This window comes from Psittacula echo, assembly GCF_963264785.1.
Source record: "Psittacula echo genome assembly, chromosome: 19".
Classification (NCBI taxonomy): domain Eukaryota; kingdom Metazoa; phylum Chordata; class Aves; order Psittaciformes; family Psittacidae; genus Psittacula; species Psittacula echo.
In genome coordinates, this window is record NC_137755.1 from 5646127 (window position 1) to 5670797 (window position 24671).

At 58.6% G+C, this 24671-nt stretch overlaps 2 protein-coding genes across 10 annotated transcripts; one reads left to right on the plus strand and one right to left on the minus strand.

Moving 5' to 3' along the window:
- Positions 1–1338: 1338 nt before the first annotated feature.
- Positions 1339–3463, plus strand: LOC308228599 (valine--tRNA ligase-like; the record flags this gene model as incomplete). Its single annotated transcript, XM_080631975.1, has 4 exons — positions 1339–1510; positions 2230–2420; positions 2522–2671; positions 3395–3463. The coding sequence occupies 4 exons, from the start codon at positions 1339–1341 to the stop codon at positions 3461–3463; spliced, it is 582 nt and encodes a 193-aa protein (XP_080488101.1).
- Positions 3464–3543: 80 nt separating this feature from the next.
- On the minus strand, positions 3544–12391 carry ABHD16A (abhydrolase domain containing 16A, phospholipase). 9 transcript variants are annotated; one of them, XM_080631855.1, is made up of 20 exons: positions 12267–12391; positions 12023–12079; positions 11780–11846; positions 10013–10099; positions 9842–9927; positions 9669–9745; positions 9474–9578; positions 8813–8927; positions 7915–8016; positions 7766–7829; positions 7354–7403; positions 7155–7215; positions 6561–6665; positions 6375–6438; positions 6239–6295; positions 6089–6151; positions 5913–5989; positions 5170–5268; positions 4246–4292; positions 3544–3762 (listed from the first exon to the last, which is right to left on the minus strand). In XM_080631855.1, the coding sequence occupies exons 1-20, from the start codon at positions 12378–12380 to the stop codon at positions 3679–3681; spliced, it is 1581 nt and encodes a 526-aa protein (XP_080487981.1). In that variant the 5' UTR covers positions 12381–12391; the 3' UTR covers positions 3544–3678. The 9 variants fall into 9 exon arrangements, with proteins under 9 accessions (XP_080487981.1, XP_080487980.1, XP_080487983.1 ...); XM_080631854.1 differs by having other exon boundaries at positions 7155–7278; XM_080631857.1 differs by lacking the exon at positions 10013–10099 and having other exon boundaries at positions 7155–7278.
- Positions 12392–24671: the final 12280 nt, after the last annotated feature.

The following is a 24671-nucleotide window of genomic DNA, read 5'->3' on the forward strand; positions in this document are numbered from 1 at the left end:
ATATGGGATATGGGATATGGGGTATGGGGTATGGGATATGGATATGGGATATGGGGTATGGATATGGGATATGGGATATGGGATATGGGGTATGGGGTATGGGATATGGGATATGGGATATGGGATATGGGGTATGGGTATGGGATATGGGATATGGGATATGGGATATGGGATATGGGGTATGGGGTATGGGTATGGGATATGGGATATGGATATGGGATATGGGATATGGGGTATGGGGTATGGGATATGGGGTATGGGTATGGGATATGGGATATGGATATGGGATATGGTGGATATGGGATATGGGGTATGGGGTATGGGGTATGGGTATGGATATGGGATATGGGGTATGGGATATGGGTATGGGTATGGATATGGATATGGGATATGGGATATGGGGTATGGGATATGGATATGGGGTATGGGGTATGGGGTATGGGGTATGGGATATGGGATATGGGGTATGGGGTATGGGATATGGGGTATGGGGTATGGGATATGGGATATGGGGTATGGATATGGGGTATGGGGTATGGGATATGGGGTATGGGATATGGGATATGGGGTATGGGATATGGGGTATGGGATATGGGGTATGGGTATGGGGTATTCAGGGTGTGGGGTGCTGGGTCCCGCATGCGGGTCCCTGCAGCCCCGTGGCTCCCTCCCTCCCTCAGGAGCTTGTGAAGCCGGTCCTGGCTCCCGCAGCCGCTGCCTCGGAGCGCGGTGCCGGGGGGTGCCCCCCCCCCGTGCGCGCTGGCGGCGCAGGACACGCTCCGGGCCTGCCTGGACGCGGGGCTCCGGCTCCTCGCCCCCTTCATGCCCTTCCTGAGCGAGGAGCTCTGGCAGCGCCTGCCCCCCCCGCGCCCCCCGCGCCCCCCCCGGCCCCCAGCATCTGCGTCTGCCCCTTCCGGAGCCCCAGCAGGTAACGGGGGGGGATGGGGGGAGATGGGGGTGATGGAGGGGGGAGATGGGGGGTCATGGGGGAGATGGGGGGTGATGGGGGGAGATGGGGGGTGATGGGGGGAGATGGGGGGGTGATGGAGGGGGGAGATGGAGGTGATGGGGGGTGATGGAGGGGGGAGATGGGGGGTCATGGGGGGAGATGGGGGGTGATGGGGGGAGATGGGGGGTGATGGGGGAGATGGGGGGTGATGGGGGGGAGATGGGGGGGTGATGGAGGGGGGAGATGGAGGTGATGGGGGGTGATGGAGGGGGGAGATGGGGGGAGATGGGGGTGATGGGGGGGTGATGGGGGGTGATGGGGTTGATGGGGGGGGGCCATGGGGGTGATGGGGGGTGATGGAGGGGGGAGATGGGGTTGATGGGGGGGCCATGGGGGTGATGTGGGTGTCAATGGGGATGTGTGGGTCTGACCCCCCCGTGCCCCCCCAGTACTGTTGGCAGGATGAGGAGGCCGAGGCCGCCATGGAGTTCACGCTCAGCATCGTGCACGCCCTGCGCAGCCTCCGCAGCACCCACGGCATCACCCGAGGCCGCCCGCCCTGTAAGGGGGGGTCTGGGGGGGTGTGGGGGGGTGTGGGTGTCTATGGGGGGGTCTGTGGGGTCTATTGGTGTCTATGGGGTCTCTATGGGTCTCTATGGGTCTCTATGGTCTCTATGGGGTCTATGTTCTCTATGGGTCTCTATGGTCTCTGGTCTCTATGGTCTCTATGGGGTCTCTATGGTCTCTATGGGTCTCTATGGGTCTCTATGGTCTCTATTGGTCTCTATGGGTCTCTATGGTCTCTATGGTCTCTATGGGTCTCTATGGTCTCTATGGGTCTCTATGGGTCTCTATGGTCTCTATGGGTCTCTATGGGTCTCTATGGTCTCTATGGTCTCTATGGGTCTCTATGGTCTCTATGGGTCTCTATGGGTCTCTATGGTCTCTATGGGTCTCTATGGGTCTCTATGGTCTCTATGGTCTCTATGGTCTCTATGGGTCTCTATGGTCTCTATGGTCTCTATGGGTCTCTATGGTCTCTGTGAGTCTCTATGGGGTCTCTATGGTCTCTATGGGTCTCTATGGGTCTCTATGGGTCTCTATGGTCTCTATGGTCTCTATGGGGTCTCTATGGTCTCTATGGTCTCTATGGTCTCTATGGTCTCTATGGTCTCTATGGGTCTCTATGGTCTCTATGGTCTCTATGGGTCTCTATGGGTCTCTATGGGGTCTATGGGTTGCCCTTACCCCTTTGCCTTTCCCCCTCTGCCCCTGTGCAGGTTTCCTGCAGGTCCCGGACCCCCACTGGGCGGCGCTCGCGGGGCAGTGCAGCCCCCACATCCAGGTGCTGGGCGGGGTGGGAGCCGTCCATGTGCTGGGGGGCGCAGGGGGGGACCCCCCCGAGAGCCCCCCCCCGGGCTGTGCGGTGGCCGTGGCCTCCGAGCGCTGCTCCGTTCACCTGCTGCTCAAGGTGAGCCCCCCCCCCACCCAGTGCCATCATTGGGGGGTCCCCCCCCGGGGTGACACCCCCCCATTGATGACACCGGTTTTGGGGTGTCCCCCCCGCCCCAGGGCCTAGTGGATGCTCCCAAGGAGCTGGCCCGGCTCGGGGCGCGGAGGCAGGAGCTGGCCCGCACCATGGAGCGGCTGCGGGAGCGCCGCGGGGAGCCCGGCTACGGGGACAAGGTGCCCCCTAGCGTGCAGGAGGCTGAGGCTGCCAAGGTGAGGCCATTGGGGGTAAGGGGGGGGGATTGGGGGGGGCCTGGGGTTGATAAGGGGGGGTTAAAGGGGGTTTTGGGGGGGCCTGGGGTTGATAAGGGGGGGGTCAAAGGGGGTTTTGGGGGGGGCCTGGGGGTTGATAAGGGGGGGGTTAAAGGGGGTTTTGGGGGGTTCTGGGGTTGATAAGGGGGGGGTCAAAGGGGGTTTTGGGGGGGCCTGGGGGTTGATAAGGGGGGGGTTAAAGGGGGTTTTGGGGGTTCTGGGGGTTAAGGGGGGGTTAAAGGGGGTTTTGGGGGGTCCTGGGGGTTGATAAGGGGGGGATCAAAGGGAGTTTTGGGGGGTTCTGGGGGTTGATAAGGGGGGGGTTAAAGGGGGTTTTGGGGGGGCCTGGGGGTTGATAAGGGGGGGGTTTAAAGGGGGTTTTGGGGGGGCCTGGGGTTGATAAGGGGGGGGTTAAAGGGGGTTTTGGGGGGTCCTGGGGTTGATAAGGGGGGGGTTAAAGGGGGTTTTGGGGGTTCTGGGGTTAAGGGGGGGTTAAAGGGGGTCTTGGGGGGTCCTGGGGGTTGATAAGGGGGGGTCAAAGGGGTTTTGGGGGGGGCCTGGGGGTTGATAAGGGGGGGTCAAAGGGGGTTTTGGGGGGGGCCTGGGGGGGTCACAGAGGGGTTTGAGGGGGTCTGTGGGGATCAGTGGGGGTTGGGGGGGATCCATCCCCGTGCCCCCCCGCAGTTGGAGCAAGCGGAGGCGGAGCTGCAGAAGGTTCTGGAAGCCGAGGAGCTGATGAGGAAGATGCTGTGACCCCCCCCTCCCCCTCCCAAATCCCCTCCCCCCCAACCCCTCCCCTCCCCCCCCTCCCCCCCCCATCCATTAAACGCTGGGAACAAAAACCTCGTTTTTAATGGATTTTTTTTGGGGGGTGGGGGGAGGGGCACGTGCGGGGGCGGGGGGGGGGAGGGGCGGGGGGGGGGATGGTGGGGGGGAGGGGTCCCGGCGGGTGACGGTTGGGGGAGGGGTCAGAGAGTCCAGGGCAGGCGGAAGGCCTGGGGGGGGAGGGGGGTGCAGTGCGAGGCCTCGAAGTTCTGGAGGTGCTTTTGCGCCTGCGGGGGGAGGGGCAACGGAGGCGGGGGGGGGGGGGGGAGGGGCGGTGGTGGAACCAGCCCCGCCCCTCCCCCACCCGGAAACCCCGCCCCAACCCCAAGCCCCCACCCCCCAGAAGCCCCTCCCATCCACAAACCCCACCCCCAAGCTCCCCCCCACCCCTTTTAGAAGCCCCTCCCCCTCGCAAACCCCACCCCCCTCCCCACCCCCAGAAGCCCCACCCCCAAGCTCCACCCCCCAAAAGCCCCTCCCACCACAAACCCCGCCCCAAAACCCCACCCCTTTTAGAAGCCCCTCCCCCACCCCAAACTCCGCCCACCCCTCCCCACCCCCAGAAGCCCCTCCCCCACCCGCAAACCGCCCCTAAGCCCCACCCCATTTAGAAGCCCCTCCCCCACTCTCAAACCCCACCCCGAGCCCCACCCCCTCCCCCCGAAGCCCCTCCCCCACCCCAAGCCCCGCCCCGGCCCCGCCCCCCTCACCAGGAACAGCGCCAGCTGCTGCCGCTCCTGCACTGAGAGCTCCTCCCCTGGGGGGGGAGGGATCGAGGGGGGTTAAAAGGGGCGGGGCCAGCGCTGGACTCAGCACCCGCCATTGGCTGAGGGCGGCCAATCCCCTTCCTTCGTCTCAGCAGGCATCCAATGGCGTGTCCATAGCACCCCCACCACGGGCTCTCATTGGCTGCCCGCTGGCCACCCCAGAACGCCCATTGGCTGTCCCCTGCACCCCAGTAGCTGCCAGGTCGGATGCCCTCAAGGTCGAGGCCACCCTTGAGCCACCCCAAAGCCAGCCAATGAGCTCCCCGGCTCCCCATTGGTCAGCACAATGCCCTCAGCTCCTCATTGGCTGTCCCCATGCTTCCAGCTCCCCATTGGCTGCTCTCTCTACACATGAGTCTGCACTGGCTCTCCCCACTGCCCTGACTCCCCATTGGCTGTCCCCAGCGCCCTGTGTCCCCATTGGGCGGTCTCTTGATCCCTGGCTCCCCATTGGCTGCCCCCAGAGCCCCAGCTCCCCATTGGCTGCCCCCAGTGCCCTGTGTCCCCATTGGGCGGGCTCTTCACCCCTGGCTCCCCATTGGCTGCCCCCAGAGCCCCAGCTGCCCATTGGCTGCCCCCAGTGCTCTGTGTCCCCATTGGGCGGGCTCTTCACCCCTGGCTCCCCATTGGCTGCCCCCAGAGCCCCAGCTGCCCATTGGCTGCCCCCAGTGCCCTGTGTCCCCATTGGGCGGTCTCTTGATCCCTGGCTCCCCATTGGCTGCCCCAGAGCCCCAGCTACCCATTGGCTGCCCCCAGAGCCCTGTGTCCCCATTGGGAGGTCTCTTGATCCCTGGCTCCCCATTGGCTGCCCCAGTGCCCTGTGTCCCCATTGGCTGCCCCCAGAGCCCCAGCTCCCCATTGGCTCACCCAGGCTCCATGGGAAGGGGGGGTTCCGGTCCCCGGCGAAGGCCTCGAGCACCGTGCGGCACCAGCACTCATCCACTGGGCACCTCTGCGCCAGCACCCCTGCATGTGACCAGTCACGTGACCCGCCCATCGCCCTGACCCCTGGTATTTGGGGCACAGGGTGTCTATGGGGAGCTATTGGGGTCTATGGCATCCAGGGGGTCTATGAGATCCATGTGGGTCTATAGGGGTTATGGGGAGTTATGGAGTCTATGGGGTGCCTATGGGGTCTATATAGGTGATGAGAGGTCTATGGATGCTGTGGGGCTGCTACGGAGTTCTAGCGGATCTGGAGATCTATGGGGTGTCTATAGGTTTCTATGGGTCTGGGGCTCTATGGGATGTCTATGGGGTCTATGGTGTGTCTATAGGTTTCTATGGGGTCTGGGGCTCTATGGATGTCTATGAGGTCTATGGTGTGTCTATAGGTTTCTATGGGGTCTGGGACTCTATGGATGTCTATGAGGTCTATGGTGTGTCTATAGATTTCTATGGGGTCTGGGGCTCTATGGATGTCTATGGGGTCTATGGTGTGTCTATAGGTTTCTATGGGGTCTGGGGCTCTATGGGATGTCTATGAGGTCTATGGTGTGTCTATAGGTTTCTATGGGGTCTGGGACTCTATGGATGTCTATGAGGTCTATGGGTGTTACGGGGTGTCTATGGGGGGCTGTAGGGCTCAATGGGGTCTATGGGTCCCTCACTCTCCTCCGCTGGTGTTGCTGTCTCCAGCCATTCCCGCACGATCCGGGTGCCCTCATCTGCCATGATCTTGGGGTACCTGTGCGGGGGGGGACGGGACACAGGGGTCAGAGCCCCGCATGGCCTTCCCCAAACCCTACTGTGACCCCCAAAGCCCCCCCTGGACCCCCATCCCCACCGGTGCTGCAGCAGCTTCAGCAGGAGATCATTGCCCCTATTGGACGCGATATCATCGGGGACCCTGTGGGGGGACAATGGGACATGGGGGGGGGGGCGTCACAGGGCTCCCCCCATCTCCATCGCGCCCCCTCCCCAAAAAGGGCCTCACGTCGTGGTGATGATCTCGTCCCGCGTCCTCCTCACCAACAGCACCGGCCCCTGGTACCTGCAATGAGGAGCTCTGGGGGGGTCTATGGGGCACCGGGGGGGATCCCCAAATAAAGGGGAGGGATCCCCAAAAGTACCTGCAGAGCTGCTCAGCGTTGTTGAGGTTCAGGTGCTCCCTCACGGTCCTGGTCACCAGCTCCCCTGGGGGGACAGGGGGGGTTTGGGGTGCATTTGGGGGGGGGTTAGGGGAGTTCCGGGGCATTTCTGGGTGTTTCGGAGGGGGTTCGGAGCTGGTTTTGGGGTGTTTTGGGGGCCGGACTCACCCCAGCTTCGCGGCAGCACCTTCAGGGCCAGGGGCACGAGGTCGTCGAAGGAGGCGTCAAGCACGAGCGCCCCGAGCTCCGGGTAGGACATTGCGGCCCAGGTGGCTGCGGGCAAAGCGCTCTGGTAACACCCAGTACAGCCCCGGTACAGCCCCAATACGGCCCTAGTACAGCCCCAGTACAACCCCGGTACAGCCCCAATACAGCCCCAGTACAACCCCAGTACAACCCCAGCACAACCCCAGTACAGCCCCAGTACAGCCCCATTACAACCCCAGCACAACCCCAGTACAGCCCCAGTACAGCCCCATTACAACCCCAGCACAACCCCAGTACAGCCCCAGTACAGCCCCATTACAACCCCAGCACAACCCCAGTACAGCCCCAGTACGGCCCCAGTACGGCCCCAGTACAGCCCCATTACAACCCCAGCACAACCCCAGTACAGCCCCAGTACGGCCCCAGTACAGCCCCATTACAGCCCCAGCACAACCCCAGTACAGCCCCAGTACGGCCCCAGTACAGCCCCAGTACAAGCCCAGTGCCCCCCACCGCAGCCCCCGTCGCCCGCCATCGCCCCCCAGCGGCCGGTACCGGTGAAGCCGCCGATGGACCACGCGTAGATGACGATGCTGCGGGGGGGGAAGCGCAGCTCCTGCAGCGCAAACCGAACCACCACGTCCATGGCATTGGCCTCGCTCTGCGGCAGCGGCACCCCCTGTGCAGGGGGGGTCAGGGGAGGGCTCACCCCAAAACACCCCCCCCCAACACGGGGTTCCCTCTCCCCACTCACGGTGCTGCCTCCAAAGCCAGGATGATTCCAGCCCAGGACGGAGTAACCGGCTGTGGGGGGGGGGGAATAGAGAGGGGGTCACCCCTGGGCACTTGGGGGGGGCAATGGGACCCTATAAAGCGGTGACCCCCCCCCCAACCCCACATGGTTTCATCTGTGCCCGCATGGGACCAGCCCATGCAGTAAGGGGGGAGTTGTGTGTGGGGCCCATCTATGGGTCCCCTTTGGGTTACAGGAGGTGGCTGTGGGGCTGAGGGGTCCTTTCAATGGGTGGAGAGAAGCACATCTATGGGGCGGGGGGGGGGGTGTCCATGGCCCATCTGTGGGTCTAGGGGGGGGGGGTCCATTTATGGGTCTAGGCAGCTCATCTATAGGGCAGAGGACCCATCTATGGGGCAGCGTCCATGCCTACCCTCCAGCGGGGTGCACAAGCAGCCGACCTCGTAGAACCCGGCGTTGCCCTCACAGCAGATGACCTGGGGGGGGGGGGGGAGACACGGGGGGTGTCAGGGGGCCCCACAGCACCCTAGAGCGTCCCATGGCGCCCCATAGACTCCTCACCAGGGTGCTGCCGTGGGGCCCGGGCCGGTCGCGCCGGTCGATGAACATGGTGTCTATCTCATTGCCGTCGCAGGCCAAGAGCTTCGCGCGCTGCCCCCCACACTGTGGGTGTAGGGGCCTTCAGGGGTGTTTTGGGGTGTCCCGGGGTGTTTCAGGGGGTGGTTTGGGCTGTTTCAGAGGCTTTGGGGATGTTTCAGGGTGTTTGGGGGCTGGTTCAGGGTGGCTGAGGGCTGTTTTGGGGTGTTTCAGGGACGTTTGGGGGGGGTTCGGGGTCTTTCGGGGGTGTTTTGGGGGGTTTCAGGGTGTTTTGGGGGAGTTCAGGGCGGTTCGGGGGTGTTTCGGGGTGGGTTGAGGGTGTTTTGGGGGGGGGTTGGGGTGTTTTGGGGGTTTCGGGATGTTTTGGGGCTGTTTGGGTGTGTTGAGGGGGGGGTTTGGGGCTGTTTTGGGGCGTTTCAGGGTGTTCCGGGGGGGGTTTGTGGTGTTTCGGGGCTGTTTCGGTGTGTTTCAGGGCTGTTTGGGTGTGTTTCAGGTGTGTTTCGGGGTGTTTCAGGGGGGTTCAGGGTGTTTCAGGGGTGTTTTGTGGCTGTTTGGGGGTGTTTGGGGGTGTTTTGGGGCTGTTTGGGTGTGTTTTGGGGTGTTTGGGTGTGTTTCGGGGCTGTTTGGGTGTGTTTCAGGTGTGTTTCGGGGTGTTTCAGGGGGGTTCAGGGTGTTTCAGGGGTGTTTTGTGGCTGTTTGGGGGTGTTTGGGGGTGTTTTGGGGCTGTTTGGGTGTGTTTTGGGGTGTTTGGGGGTGTTTCGGGGCTGTTTGGGTGTGTTTTGGGGTGTTTCGGGGCTCTTTGGGGGTTTTTGGGGGTGTTTCGGGGCTGTTTGGGGGTGTTTCGGGGTGCCTGCGCTCTCACCTCCTCCACCAGCCGAGCCTGCCCCTGCAGCAGCGAGGGCAGCAGCGCCTTCTGCAGCAGCCGCACCGAGCCCGGGAACAGCATCCGCCGGCCCAGCGTGTGCGCCAGCAGCAGGCTGGGGGCGGGGCCAGGGCGCGCCACGCCCACAGGGGGGCGGGGTCAGCCGAGCAGCCCCCCCCCCGTCCTCATCCAATCCCCTGCGGCCGTGGCCAGATGCCCCGCCCCTTTGTGCGGGCGTGGCCATGCACACGTGGCCCCACCCCTTGTGGGCGTGGCCACGTAGACGTAGCCCCGCCCCTTTGGGGGCGATACCGTGTAGAAGCAGCCCCATCCCTTCCCTTTGGGGGGCGTGGCCAACCACAAGCCCCTCCCACTCCCCCCGGCAGGCACAGCCCCAAGGGTTCACAACCTCCCCCCCGTCCCTTGGGGGCGTGGCCACAAGCTCCGCGCCCACCAATCCCCTGCGGCCGTGGCCCCACCCCTTTGTGTGGGCGTGGCCACGTAAACACAACCCCGCGCCCTTTGTGAGCGTGGCCAACCACAAGCCCCTCCCACTCCCTCCCCCCCCCCCCGGCAGGCAGAGCCCCAGGGTTCCCAAGCTCCACCCCTTCCCATGGGGGCGTGGCCAGCCGAAGCCCCGCCCACCCGAAGCCCCGCCCACCTGGCCAGCCTGCAGGGCACCTTGCGCAGGGCCCCCAGGAAGCCGCGCGCTGCCCCGCGGTGCCCGGGGGGGGGCCGCAGCAGGGGCACATCCCGGGAGCCTCCCCTGCGGATGGGGAGGGATCAGTGGGGAGCGGGGGGGGTGGGGGGGGGCAATGGGGTGTTGGGGGGGTGGGGGTCTGGTTTTGGGGCTCACCAGGGGACCCCGGTGCTGTCCCAGCGGAAGTCAATGGGCCAGCTCCTGAAGTCGAAGGTGTAATGGGCCAGTTTGCGCTATGGGGAGAGGAGGGGCTGGGGGGTGAGGCACCCCCAGAGCCGTGGGGCTGGGGGGGGGTTCATCACCCATCGCGGGGGGGGGCCCGGTCCCACCTTGACCTCGGGGGTGCCCAGGCGGTGGCTGTCCTCCAGCACCGAGATGAACTCCACGTACTGGGGGTTGCTCCAGCGGCCGATGCCTGGGGGGGGCACGCACCCAATGGGGGTGTTGGGGACCCCCACATGGGGAAGGGGGGGTCCCCGTGCCCCCCGCAAAGGCCTCACCTCGCAGGCAGGCCACCCCCGCCAGCAGCAGCACCACGGTGGCGGCGCAGTGGGACATGGGGATCACACGGGACATGGTGAGCAGCCCTGGGGGGAAAGGGGGACACGGGGGGCAGGGCCCGAGCCCCCGTAACGCACAATGGGGCTTCAACACGGTGAGACCCATAAGTGACCCACTGAGAGCACGTGGGGCCTGACCCACAGGGACCCACTGAGAGCACGTGGGGCCTGACCCACAGGGACCCACTGAGAGCACGTGGGGCCTGACCCACAGGGACCCACTGAGAGCACATGGGGCCTGACCCACAGGGACCCACTGAGAGCACGTGGGGCCTGACCCACAGGGACCCACTGAGAGCACGTGGGGCCTGACCCACAGGGACCCACTGACAGCACGTGGGGCCTGACCCACAGGGACCCACTGAGAGCACGTGGGGCCTGACCCACAGGGACCCACTGAGAGCACGTGGGGCCTGACCCACAGGGACCCACTGACAGCACTTGGGGCCTGACCCACAGGGACCCACTGACAGCACATGGGGCCTGACCCACAGGGACCCACTGAGAGCACGTGGGGCCTGACCCACAGGGACCCACTGAGAGCACGTGGGGCCTGACCCACAGGGACCCACTGACAGCACGTGGGGCCTGACCCACAGGGACCCACTGACAGCACATGGGGCCTGACCCACAGGGACCCACTGACAGCACATGGGGCCTGACCCACAGGGACCCACTGACAGCACATGGGGCCTGACCCACAGGGACCCACTGAGAGCACGTGGGGCCTGACCCACAGGGACCCACTGAGAGCACGTGGGGCCTGACCCACAGGGACCCACTGACAGCACATGGGGCCTGACCCACAGGGACCCACTGAGAGCACATGGGGCCTGACCCACAGGGACCCACTGACAGCACTTGGGGCCTGACCCACAGGGACCCACTGAGAGCACGTGGGGCCTGACCCACAGGGACCCACTGACAGCACGTGGGGCCTGACCCACAGGGACCCACTGAGAGCACATGGGGCCTGACCCACAGGGACCCACTGAGAGCACGTGGGGCCTGACCCACAGGGACCCACTGAGAGCACATGGGGCCTGACCCACAGGGACCCACTGAGAGCACATGGAGCCTGACCCACAGGGACCCACTGAGAGCACATGGAGCCTGACCCACAGGGACCCACTGAGAGCACGTGGGGCCTGACCCACAGGGACCCACTGAGAGCACGTGGGGCCTGACCCACAGGGACCCACTGAGAGCACGTGGGGCCTGACCCACAGGGACCCACTGAGAGCACGTGGGGCCTGACCCACAGGGACCCACTGAGAGCACGTGGGGCCTGACCCACAGGGACCCACTGAGAGCACATGGGGCCTGACCCACAGGGACCCACTGAGAGCACATGGGGCCTGACCCACAGGGACCCACTGAGAGCACATGGGGCCTGACCCACAGGGACCCACTGACAGCACGTGGGGCCTGACCCACAGGGACCCACTGACAGCACGTGGGGCCTGACCCACAGGGACCCACTGACAGCACATGGGGCCTGACCCACAGGGACCCACTGACAGCACATGGGGCCTGACCCACAGGGACCCACTGAGAGCACATGGGGCCTGACCCACAGGGACCCACTGAGAGCACGTGGGGCCTGACCCACAGGGACCCACTGAGAGCACATGGGGCCTGACCCACAGGGACCCACTGACACCCCATGGACACCCCCCTGACCCCCCCAGCGCCCCCCGGCCCCACCTTTGCGGTACAGGTAGAACACAGCCAACGGCGATGCATAATAGGAGATGGACCAGAGCACCGAGGCCTGGGGCGGGGGGGGGGGGTTCCGGTCACCCCCGGGGGCGTGGGGGGGGGGACCCCGGGACTCCCATGGGAGCCCTGGGATCCACTGAGGAGGGGAGCGGCGGCCATGGCGGGAGGGGGCCTGGCACCCACACGGGGCCCATGGGGGGGGTTTAAGGGGGGGTCCCCCCATCTCACCAGCGCCAGGACGCTGTCCGTGTGCTTCTCCAGCCCCCGGGGCTGGTAGTACGAGTCCTGCGGGGGAAAGGCGGACACAAGGCGGCCATGGCGGGGGGAAACGGCCTTCACTGCGCGGGGGTCCCCCCTCAGCGCCCGGCCGCCATCTTGCCGCCGTCGCCATGACAACGCCCGGCCATCACCACCACCCCCCCCCCCCCCGGGACCGGACCGGGCCGTGTCCCGCCGCCGCTGCCCCACGCACCCAGGCCGGGTCCCCGCCGCTGCCCCCGGTTCCTTCCGGCCCGGGCCGTGCCGGTCGAGGCCGATGGACGCGGTAGAGGCGCGGGCCCAGGACGCAGCTGAGCAGCTTCGCCATAGCGGCGGGAAGGCGGCGGAAGGGAGGGGAGGGACTTCCGGTGGCGCTACGGAGGCCGGGAGCGGCGACCGCGGCAACGGGGAGGGAGGCCCCGGCCCCGCGGGTACGGGAGCTGCGATAACCGCATATAAACGTGCTATATAAAATATATATATAATATATATATAGAATAAAATACATATATATAACAGGTTAAGGCTTTATTCAGCCCTGGGGTGCGTCGGGATCGCTCCTCCAACGCACGCACCCCCCCCCGGTGCCGTTTCCCGCTACGTTTATCCCCTAGTTCCACGCCTATGCATATTCATGACCTGTTCCCGCGTCGTATTATAATGAGCGCAAAGGTCCTTTGCGCATGCGCAGTGCCTCCCCGCGGTCTTCAAGATGAAGTAAAGGAGTCTTCCTCTTGTTAAGCTTTCCACCTTCGGCACATCTGGATGCGGCAGCGCTTCCACAATTAGCTGAAACCAGGCTCATCTGTAATTGTTCTGTTACCTAACAAAGGTTAAGAGCAGATGTTCGGGAGGCTCTGTCTTGGGATTCACTGATGAGATGGGCAGGCGAGGAGTCTTTGAACCAACTGATAAGTAGAAGGTTCGTGTGAAATACTTAACTCATGTTTAGTGCGGCCCCTAAATTCCACAGCCCGACACCATAGTTTTCTTTCTAGAACTCAAGCAAAAAGTACTTTAACCCTGTGTTTTCCAGGCATTTCTTATATCAAGCCCCCAGTATCGACTGCGTTGGCTTCCGCAAGTCATAGGTGCGGTTCTGCGGGTGTAAGCGCACGAGTTCACGGTAACTCAAAGACAAAGCATCTTCAGCTTCAAAGAACGGCGTTTGTCGTTGTACGGTCATGCCCCCAGCGCTGTCGCTTTTGCTTTACGGGCTTTGTCCCTCAATAAAACCTCGTTGTCTCATTTAGAGGAGTGAGGCCGTGTTTGACAGGACCCGAAACGTTCTTAGTGCCGGGTTCCAACCGGGAGGTGGAGGCACCGCCGCGCCGCGCTCTCTGCAGGGTGTCCCCGGCACCAAGGAGCGAGGAACGGGGACGGGGGCCGGGGCCGGGGGGGGGCGGGAATTAGGACCCAGGGCGGCCCCCGGTGGGCGGGGCGAGGGCGGCGGAGGGCGGAGGCTCCCCCGCAATGGGAGCCGCGGGGCGGGGCCGGACGCGGTCGGATCGGCGCGGGGGTCTCAATCAGGTCCGACTTCCCCCGCCGGCACCAGCGGCGGGTGGCGCCGCAGTCCTCAATCAGGTCCGAGCCCGCTTCGCGTCGGTGCGCGCCTGGTGCGGACCCGCTCAGTGCGCGCTCGTTGCATGCGTGCTGCACCCTCATTGCACGCTCGTTGCACGCTCATTGCATGCGTGTTGCACGCTCGTTGCATGCTCATGGCATGCGTGCTGCACACTCATTGCACGCGTGCTGCACACTCATTGCATGTGTGCTGCACACTCGTTGCACGCTCGTTGCACGCTCATTTCATGCGTGTTGCACACTCGTTGCACGCTCATGGCATGCGTGCTGCACACCTATTGCACGCTCGTTGCATGCTCATTGCATGCGTGTTGCACGCTCGTTACACACTCGTTGCACGCTCATTGCACACTTGTTGCACACTCATTGCATTCTCGTTGCACGCTTATTGCAGGCGTGCTGCACACTCATTGCATGCTCATTGCACGCTCATTGCATGCTCGTTGCACGCTCATTGCAGGCGTGCTGCACACTCATTGCATGCTCATTGCACGCTCATTGCATGCTCGTTGCACACTCGTTGCACGCTCATTACATGCGTGTTGCACACGCATTGCACACTCATCTCTTCGTGAGCAGCCCACTCAAGTCCAGCTCTCCAGCCGCGTGCCGTCCTTGTCACTGGCCCCAGAGGGGGGAAATGGGGCAATGGGGGGTTCCTAGGGGAGCTTCGGTTTGTCTTTGGGGTGCGTGGAGGCGTCCTATGGGTACTCTCGGGGTCCCAAGAAGGTAGCTGCAGGAGCGCTGTGGGCCGAGTGGGATGGCAAAGAGTGAAGGAACAGTGCGGAACAGGCGGGTGGGGGGCGAAAACGGGTGAAAACAAGCCAAACCAGGAAAAAACGGCCGTTTGGAGGCTGAAAACAGCCATTTAGGGGCTGAAAATGGGCAAAACCGGCCATTTGGGGGCTGAAAATGGCTAACCCTGGGCGTTTTGGGGCTAAAAATGGCCATTTATGGGCTGAAAGTGGCTGCTTTGGGGCTGAAAACGACCAGTTTGGGGCTAAACCCGGTCATTTTGGGACCAAAGATGTCCCCTTGCGGGCTGAAAACGGTGTCCAAGGCATGGTCGTTGCGAATGGTGTAATTCGGCTCCAGAGTGAACAGCGCGGGGGGGGCACACTTGTGTGCGGGGAAGTGGGTGCTGATTGGTTAAGGGAGGGTGCGGAGCTGCGCTGGGATTGGTGGGGAGGGGAGGGAGGGGAGGGGCTTAAAGGTGGGTGAATGAGGGTTATAGGGGGTCAATGGGATTAGAAGGGTTTGGGGGTGTCTGTAGGAGGTTAAAGGGGCTTTGGGGGGTCTGGAGTGGGTAAAATGGGGTTTGGGGGGTCTATAGGAGGTTAAAGGGGCTTTGGGGGGGTCTGTGAGGGGGAGTTAAATGGGGTCTATGGGGTTTTAGTGGGGTTTGGGGGGGTCTATGAGAAGTTCAGTGGGGTCTGTGGGGGTTAAAGGTGGTTGAGAGGGGTCTATGGGGGGTTAAATGGGGTCTATGGGGGTTTAGTGTGGTTTGGGAGGTCAATAAGAAGTTCAATGGAGGGGTTAAAGGGCTTTGGAGGGGTCTATGGGGGGGTTAAATGGGGTTTATGGGTGGCTCAATAGGTTCTGTAGGAGTTTAAATGGGGTTTGGGGGTCTGAGGGTTTAAATGGCATCTATGGGGGCTCAAATGGGGTCTATGGGCAGTTAAATGGGGTTTGGGGGGGGTCTGTTAGGGGTTAAAGGGAGTTTGGAGGGGGCCTGTGGGGGGTTAAATGGGTTTATGGTGGGTTGAATCGGGTCTGTAGGGTCAGTGGGGCTCTATGGGGCCGGTGCTGGGGGCTCGGTGGGGTGGTGCTGCTGCTCAAAACGCGGTCTATGGGGCGCTATGGGGCGCGATGGGGACTGGGGGGGGTTACAGGCAGGCGGTTACCGTGCATCCAGCAGGGGGCGGTAAAGTGCCGCAGGGGGCGGGGCCAGCGAAGGACACGCCCCCTCCGCTCTCTGGGGGCTATGGGGCTCTAAGGGGGGGGGGATTGGGGAGGTTGGGGGGCTCCTGAGGGGCTCAAGGTGGGATTTGGGGGTGTCCCCTCTGTTACCCCATTGCCCCCTCTGCAGGCTGGAGGAGCTGGGGCTGCTCCTTGCCCCCTAACCCGCCCCATGGCTGCCCCACATCGAGTGCCATACGCCCCCTTCCCTGTTATCAATGATCCCACCCCCTTTATGACGCCACCACGACATCACCGCAGGGGCAGCATCTCATTGGCCGTGGAGGACGCCGAGAGGCGGGGCCAGGAGCTCCGAGCGGCGCTCTCAGCCTATCGGGGGCTGGGGGCGGGGCTGGAGGAACTGGCCTCAGCCTATGGGAGGCTGCAGGAGGCGGTGGAGCAGCTCCGCCCACCCAGCCCGTGACATCACGTGACGGCAGCCAATGAACGCGCCCAAGGGGCAGGCAATGAATGAATAGGGAGAATGGGCGGCGGGGAGGAGGGCAGCGATTGGCTGGCAGCGCTGGGGGGCGGGGCCACGGCGGGCGGGTGCTTGAGAGGTGGTGCCAAAAATGGCTAAAACCGAGTCAGCAGTGGGAAAAAACAGGTTAGAAATGGCCAAAAACCGGCTTAAAACGAGTTAGAAATGGCCAAAACTGGCATAACAGGTTAGAAATGGCAAAACCAGGCTTAAACCGGGTTAGAAATGGCCAAAACCGGCTTAAAACGAGTTAGAAATGGCCAAAACCGGCTTAAAACGAGTTAGAAATGGCAAAAACCGGCTTAAAACGAGTTAGAAATGGCCAAAACCGGCTTAAAACGGGTTAGAAATGGCCAAAACCGTCTTAAAACGGGTTAGAAATGGCCCAAACCGGCTTAAAACGGGTTAGAAATGGCCAAAACCGGCTTAAAACGGGTTAGAAATGGCAAAACCCCGCTTAAAACGGATTAGAAATGGCCAAAACCGGCTTAAAACGGGTTAGAAATGGCCAAAACCGGCGCAACAGGTTAGAAATGGCCAAAACCGGCTTAAAACAGGTTAGAAATGGCCAAAACCGGCTTAAAACGAGTTAGAAATGGCCCAAACCGGCTTAAAACGGGTTAGAAATGGCCAAAACCGGCTTAAAACGAGTTAGAAATGGCCCAAACCGGCTTAAAACGGGTTAGAAATGGCAAAAACCCGCTTAAAACAGGTTAGAAATGGCAAAAACAGGCTTAAAACAGGTTAGAAATGGCCAAAACCGGCTTAAAACGAGTTAGAAATGGCCAAAACCGGCTTAAAACAGGTTACAAATGGCCAAAACCGGCTTAAAACGAGTTAGAAATGGCCAAAACCGGCTTAAAACGGGTTAGAAATGGCCAAAACCGGCTTAAAACGGGTTAGAAATGGCAAAAACCCGCTTAAAACAGGTTAGAAATGGCAAAAACAGGCTTAAAACGAGTTAGAAATGGCCAAAACCGGCTTAAAACAGGTTAGAAATGGCCAAAACCGGCTTAAAACGAGTTAGAAATGGCAAAAACCCGCTTAAAACAGGTTAGAAATGGCCAAAACCCGCTTAAAACGTGTTAGAAATGGCAAAAACTGGCTTAAAACGTGTTAGAAATGGCAAAAACTGGCTTAAAACGGGTTAGAAATGGCCAAAACCGGCTTAAAACGGGTTAGAAATGGCCAAAACCGGCTTAAAACGAGTTAGAAATGGCAAAAACTGGCTTAAAACAGGTTAGAAATGGCCAAAACCGGCTTAAAACGGGTTAGAAATGGCAAAAACCGGCTTAAAAACGGGTTAGAAATGGCCCAAACCGGCTTAAAACGGGTTAGAAATGGCCAAAACCGGGTTAAAACGAGTTAGAAATGGCAAAAACCCGCTTAAAACGGGTTAGAAATGGCAAAAACCGGCTTAAAACAGGTTAGAAATGGCCAAAACCGGCTTAAAACGAGTTAGAAATGGCCAAAACCGGCTTAAAACGGGTTAGAAATGGCCCAAACCGGCTTAAAACAGGTTAGAAATGGCAAAAACCGGCTTAAAACGGGTTAGAAATGGCAAAAACCGGCTTAAAACGGGTTAGAAATGGCCCAAACCGGCTTAAAACGGGTTAGAAATGGCAAAAACCGGCTTAAAACAGGTTAGAAATGGCAAAAACCGGCTTAAACAGGTTAGAAATGGCCAAAACCGGCTTAAAACGAGTTAGAAATGGCCAAAACCGTCTTAAAACAGGTTACAAATGGCCAAAACCGGCTTAAAACGAGTTAGAAATGGCAAAAACCGGCTTAAAACGGGTTAGAAATGGCCAAAACCGGCTTAAAACGAGTTAGAAATGGCCAAAACCGGCTTAAAACGGGTTAGAAATGGCAAAAACCGGCTTAAAACGGGTTAGAAATGGCAAAAACCGGCTTAAAACGGGTTAGAAATGGCAAAAACAGGCTTAAAACAGGTTAGAAATGGCCCAAACCGGCTTAAAACGGGTTAGAAATGGCCAAAACCGGCTTAAAACGTGTTAGAAATGGCAAAAACCCGCTTAAAACAGGTTAGAAATGGCAAAAACCGGCTTAAAACAGGTTAGAAATGGCCAAAACCGTCTTAAAACGAGTTAGAAATGGCCAAAACCGTCTTAAAACGGGTTAGAAATGGCCAAAACCGGCTTAAAACGGGTTAGAAGGGGCCAAAAATGGTTGAAGAGAGGTTGGAAAACGGCAAAACTGGGTTAGACCGGACAGCCGTAGTCAGGGTAGACCTGGTAGACGCGTTCAGGGTGGCCCCTGGCCCTACTCGGGGTAGACCTGATAACCGTAGTCAGGGTAGACCTGGTAGACGTGTTCAGGGTGGCCCCTAGCCCTACTCGGGGTAGACCTGATAGCCGCAGTCAGGGTAGACCTGGTAGACGCGTTCAGGGTGGCCCCTGGCCCTACTCGGAGTAGACGTTGATAGCCCCAGGACGGATGGAGCTGACAGAGCAAGAGCCAATCCTGGAAGAGGTAGATCTGATAACCTCATCCAGGGTAGACCTGATACCAGAGCCCCTTCCCGCCCTCCCCTGCGTGGCGCGGGCTCTGACGCCATCCCCCCGCGCCGCCCGGTGTCATGGCGGCGGTGCCGGCGGAGGGGAAGCTGCAGCCGAAGGCTCCTGCCAGGAAACACCAAGTGCTGGAACTCAGCTGCGTCTGCCCCGGGAGCAGGGTCAGGCCCCGCAGCTCTGCTCCTGCCGGCGCTGCCGAGCCCTGCAGGCACTCGATGGGGCCATCGGAGCGCTCCGCACAGCGCAGCACGGGCTGGGCCATTGCTGTGGCTCCGGCAGAGGCCTTGGGAAGCTGCCGGCGAACAGGAGCTGAGGAGCGGCTGCAGAAGGGCTCTGCTGTGGGGCCGAAAGCCAAGGGTGGTGCAGGGGAAAGGAGAGAGTGCAGAGCCTCAGGCCTGGGGCTTCTTTCCGAGGAGGTGGCGCTGCTGCCCTTGATCCTGGCTGTTCTCCAGGCCTGCCCTGCCCGCAGCGGTCTCCAGTTGTCAGCGTCGGGACAAACACATACCCATCGGAATGGTTATAGGAGGCGCTTTATTAAGGCGCCGAGAACCAGGGGTACGCACCCAAATCTGGTTCTAACCCCGTCACGTCGCGTTCGCAATTTATACGTTAGAAGTTCCGCAATAGGTACCAGGGATTGCTTCATCAGTCCTTTACGGCATCAGCCTCCTCTGCGCTTGCACAGCCCCCTCTGCTGGTCGTCCTGATGAAGGAAGGAGTCTTCCTCACTCTGTCCTCTTTTTACCTTGTTCTTTGGACAAATCCCAACCATTATGTGGATACAGCATTCTCTTCTCTTCCCTTGGTATGTGGTTCAGGATTACTTAATCTTTGGTTCTGCTAAGTTGGAGTTTCTCAGTATATTCTTTTCTACATTCCCTTTACTATACAAGGTTATATTTGTTTCTATTCTTAAAGTCACCATTGTAGTGTTTAGTTATGAAGCAGCTAGGATACAAACCAACACAATTGCAGTATTCAGCGTATGAAGCTTCTCTATTGATTTATGATTTCTAAACACAATCGCTTACTGGAATAGTGTCTAAAATACAGAACAGCAAAGTGACAAAAATTTAACCTATGTACAAAGGCTTTCTTTGCAAACTGCAAACTTTTCAAAAATAATCACTGCTAGAACGGTTCCAGAAAATTTCACCCTCCTCGAACACAGTGGCCTCTGCCACTGCAGCAGAGCCAGGATGTTCCTGCCCCAATGTGTGCCCCTGCTCCTGGGGCTGACTCAGTGCTGAGAGCTCTTCTGCAGCCAAATGCAGGTCGTGGTTTGCAGTGCTACAGTCCCAGCCTGCTCTGGGGTGGAAGGGACCTTAAAGCTCAGGCAGTGCCAGCCCCTGGGTGCCCAGTGGCCATGGGCATGATGCTGCCAGCACCCCTGGGTGCCCAGTGCCATGGGCACGCTGCTGCTGCCATCACAAAGCCGTGGTGGTCGCTGTGGAGACGCCCATTGTGACGGGGCCCCCACGCTGAGCGTGGGCTATTGAAGGAGCCAGAGCCCTGCAGGAACCAGTGCAGAGGAGACCCCTCCCTCGGGAGGCTGCATCTCCCGTGGCTGCCCTGCGCATCCAGGTACGGGTTCTTTGACTTTGCAATCCTGTTTTAGTGTTGGCCTGAAACACGTTGTGGGTGCAAAGCAGGAGCCTTCTGGGTGCCGGAGGTGCTGAGAAGGTGTCGGGGCCCACCGGGCTTAAAAGCGTTTGTGTGTATAATTTGTAATGAGAATCTATATGTTACCGTTAAAGTCATTCAGAGGAGCTCTCTAAGACACCCCCCCCCCCTATATATTTATATGTATGTGAACCTGCAATGCTGTGGCAGTTGTGTAAAGCCCACTTGCCAGCAGTCTTGTGGACAATGGTCTTTGTTGTTCCAGGTGGGCGACCTCTTAGCATCGTAAACAAGGTTCACGCTTCCATAGTGAGAACTTGGAGCTTTAAAGCCTCAGTCATTGCTTCTGTTCCCCTTGAGCTGCCTGGTGGTTTTCCTCTCCTAAGAGGCTGGGCAATTCTTCCTTGCCTGTTTGGTGTAAGCCGCCATCCTTCATGGTGCTTCCTGGCTCCTAAGGCTAGGTCATTTCCCATCCTCTGTTTGATAACTTGGAACTTCGTTATCCAAGCTCTGATACTTATGGGGCAATAGTAATGGAAGGTCCTCACCCACAGCTTCTTCAGCTGCTTTGTCAGCAACGTGCTTATCAATATTCTCTGTGGAGTTATCGAACTGATGTGCCTTAAAAGCCGATTTTGGCTTTCTGACACGTTCAGAAGTCAGGAGCACCATGAGCTCAGCTCTCTGTGCTGATGTGCTGGGGGAGGAGGAACGCAGGACTGTGCTGGGTTTAGCTCTGTTATGTTACGGTCTGTCAACAGCTGTGAGTCAGCTCTCCTGCTTCTGGACCTGTTGTCAAAGCCACTGCTGCTTCAAAAGGATTGATGCTTTCAAGTCTACGTCCTCTTGTCACAGAAGTGCAGCCTGCTTGGGGAAAGCCAATGACTGCTTTTCTGTTCCAGAATGGTGTTAGCCTGTGAAGTACAAACACGGTCCGCTTTTGTCCCAAAGTATTCCATGAATTTTTCTATTAGGGTCTCCAGTCCTTTTCTTGCTTCCGGTTCTCCAGGATCCTGTTTCTGTGTTAGCGCTGTGATGTTTGGTTTCAGATGAATAGTTACTGCTTCTGCATCTTGTGATGGTCCTTGTGCTTCAGCAGCCCATACTTGCGGATATACCCACTTAATCTGGGGTACCTGGCTCAGTGCCTGGTTTCAGTAACCTGAAACCTCGGCCTCCACAGCCTTTTCATGAGGAACATGGACCTGAATTTTCTTCCTTTAACCCTAATGGACGCATGTCATTTACTCGGGATATCTCTATCCAATAGCACCGCGGAGCACTCAGAGAAATCGATGGCTCCACATCCGTTTGCCAACTGCTCAGATGTAAAGGAAGGCCGGGTTCCTGCCCTCCTGTGGCACCAATGCCTGAAGCCGTTTGCTGAATTGCCCTTTACAAGTATTTACAACAGAATAAGAAGCTTCTGTTTCTAGAAGGAATTTTACCTTCTCATTCCCCAACCTAACTGTAGCCAGGGGCTCTGCTGGGGAGGGATTCGAATCTTCCCCCTCTCCTCCTCAATCTCCATCTAAAGGAATCATTCTCCCTGCCTGTCCTGATGTTCCACTCAGTCTCCAGTGTTTCCTTTGATTCTGAGGGCATTTTCCCTCCGAGTGCAAGCTGTGGAGTCTGTTCACAACCCTTTCCATGCAATCCTTGTTTCCTCTCCTCCCAGGCTGCTCCCCCCTTCCCTGGTTTCTTGTGGGATAGCTACAGGCAGCAATTCTTCTCTCTTTTTCTTCCCCTAAAGATTCCAGTGTTACTCTGCAGCTTCTCTTATGCCCCCGCATAGACATGAACAGATTCCTAGTTGAAACCTGGCACGCTCTAACCCACAAAACACAATGTTGTATTAATAATTATATTCTATTAATAATATATATTAACAATCAGGGACTCAAAACCGCTTCCCAGCACCATTGAACCAGTTGAACCATTTCCGGGAGCTTGCCCCACAGCAATAGTGGTCCGATTGTGATAGGTCTCCAAGGTCACATCCAGTATTTTCATCAAATCACATTGGTCCTCCCCCTGAAGCTTTTGTACCTTTTTCCTTATGTCTGCTGTGGATTGACCTTGTACTAAACGGCCTAATTCTCTCCTTCTTTCCTCCGATTCAGGATCGATAGTAGCATATTTATGCATCACCTCTTTTAATCCAGAAGGTGATTCATTTACATCTTGCTTTATTTCATACAGCTCAGACCAGCTCACTGCCTTGGGGACCGCATTCCTAACGCCGAATAAAATCCACCTCCAATATTGTTTCAAAGCTTGCCTGTCCCGATGAGGATCCCAGTTAGGACCAGGGGTAGGCACGTGAAGATTCACTGGTATTTGTTATTCTACTGCTGTTATTTGTTGTTCCACTACGGTCTGAGCCATACGAATTGTCATATTGCTGTCAACACTCTGGAAAGCAGGATGCGTGATTGGCAGCCACTTGTTTCCAGCTCCTCAAATCTATAATGGTAAAGGGAATCTTCATCATGACCAGAGCATCATTGCGCACAGCTTGACTTAAAGGTGCAGTCACAGTTTCCCCTCATTTTCCCCTCGTTTGCCCTGGTGTAGGGCAAAATCCTTCAGCCCCCCCCCCCCCATCTCTGGTGCGTGTGCTGGTGCTTGTGCTTGATTCTCATTGTCAGCACCTTCAGCCCCATTATTCACAGCACCCCTTCTCCAGGGGGCTGCCATCAAATCCAAATCCTCCTCCGCGTTCCTCACGTGTTTAGTGCCCTATGGTGCACAAAGAGCAACAGCGTTAAAGCAACTTCCACTCTCTTTCTCCAAGGACAATGCAGACAGGTCGTGGGGTGCAAAATTACAACTGCAATCCTTTTGCCATTGCAGGTGATATCTCAAAGTGAAACCCATTTCTGTTTGCAGTGTTGTGAAATGCAACCCAATGGAGACCTTTCCAGGATCCCCCCTTGGAGGCAGTGGTACCCATGGTCCTGACCTCCACCAAATACCAAAGTCCTCACAACCAAAACCAAACTGCCCTTGCCTGTGGAGAGAGGCTGGGGGAGCTGGGCTCGTCCAGCCCGGAGAAGGGAAGGCTGATGGGGACCTGAGATCTTGGGAAGGGAAGGCTGTTGGGGACTGGCTGCCTGTACCGGCAAGGAGGACATGGAGAATACAGAGCCAGGCTCCTCACCATGGTGCCTGGTGGGAGGACAAAAGGCAATGGGGGAGAGTGACAGAGGAGAGGTTCAGCCAGGACATAAGGAAACCTTGTTCCCATAGGCTCAGGCAAGTGCTGCATCAGGTCACCCAGAGAGGCTGTGCAGGCTCTGGCCTTGGGGATTTCCAACTCAGACTAAATCAGGCTTTGAACCACTTGCTCTGACCCTGTTCCTAACAGGAGGACTTCAGACTTGAGACCTCCCTTCCAACCTCTCTTCTCTTAAGGTCCTGTGATGATGTTGGGCCCTGTTACTGACTGGAGCAGAGCAGATGTTGATGGGACATGAATCCTCTGGGAGGTGACCATCTCCACTGACATCCTCACCAGCAAAGAGGTGTTGAGACCTCAGCAACTTGCTCTCTGCAAAGGGAGCAGTGCTGGGCAAGGTTTTCAGGGCACACAGCTCTCTGTGCAAGACACAAAGGAGCTTGTTTTAGTGCCTGTAGCCTGTCAGTCGTCAGTTGATGTCTGTAAATATGAGATATGCACACAAATATACAAGCACATTTCCATCAGCTCAATCACTTGAGTCCAGTTAAGACCGGGCAATATTTCCCCACCAGGACAGAATGAGAAATTCCAGGCAGTGCATTAATGGCAAGAGCAGAACTCTTGATCTTCCCCCTGTACTTGTATTACGTGTACTCTGTCTATCGTTTCATCCCCCTCATCATTAAGGTTTTTCCTCCGCTCCTGGTCCAATGGCCATGTCTGAGGACATCTTCCAATCCCATTTAAAGATTCATTATCAACCAAAGCTAATTGTTGATTTAACACAGCAAACGTGGCTCCGGTGTCTGCTAGAAATGCTACATTGGTGTCTTCTTTCCCCAGCTTCATTATAACCAGGGGGTTGCTTCCTCCATCAGCTTTTCGATATCTCTCTCGTCCTCTGCTCTCAGTTTTATGTAGTTTCATTCTAATATCATCTGGGGATTGTCCTAGGAAGAGGGATCTCAGCTGCTGCCTCCCCTGGTCTCCAGAGGGGTCCATGGTAGTTCATTGTTGCATTGCCTCCCGTAATCTAGCCAAAAATTCCATAGGAGTTTCGCCTGTGTTTTGTTTGACATCAGATGAAGCTCCCCAATTCACAGACCTAGGAATTGCGTGCTCCGATCTAAACGCAATCCGTGTTTGATACCTTTTGATGAGTTGATAATGGTTGGGGATATTCCAATCCCATTGTGGTTCAGCCGCAGGGACATAATCGTCCGCCTTTCCCTGCAGTGTTTGTGCAGCGATTAA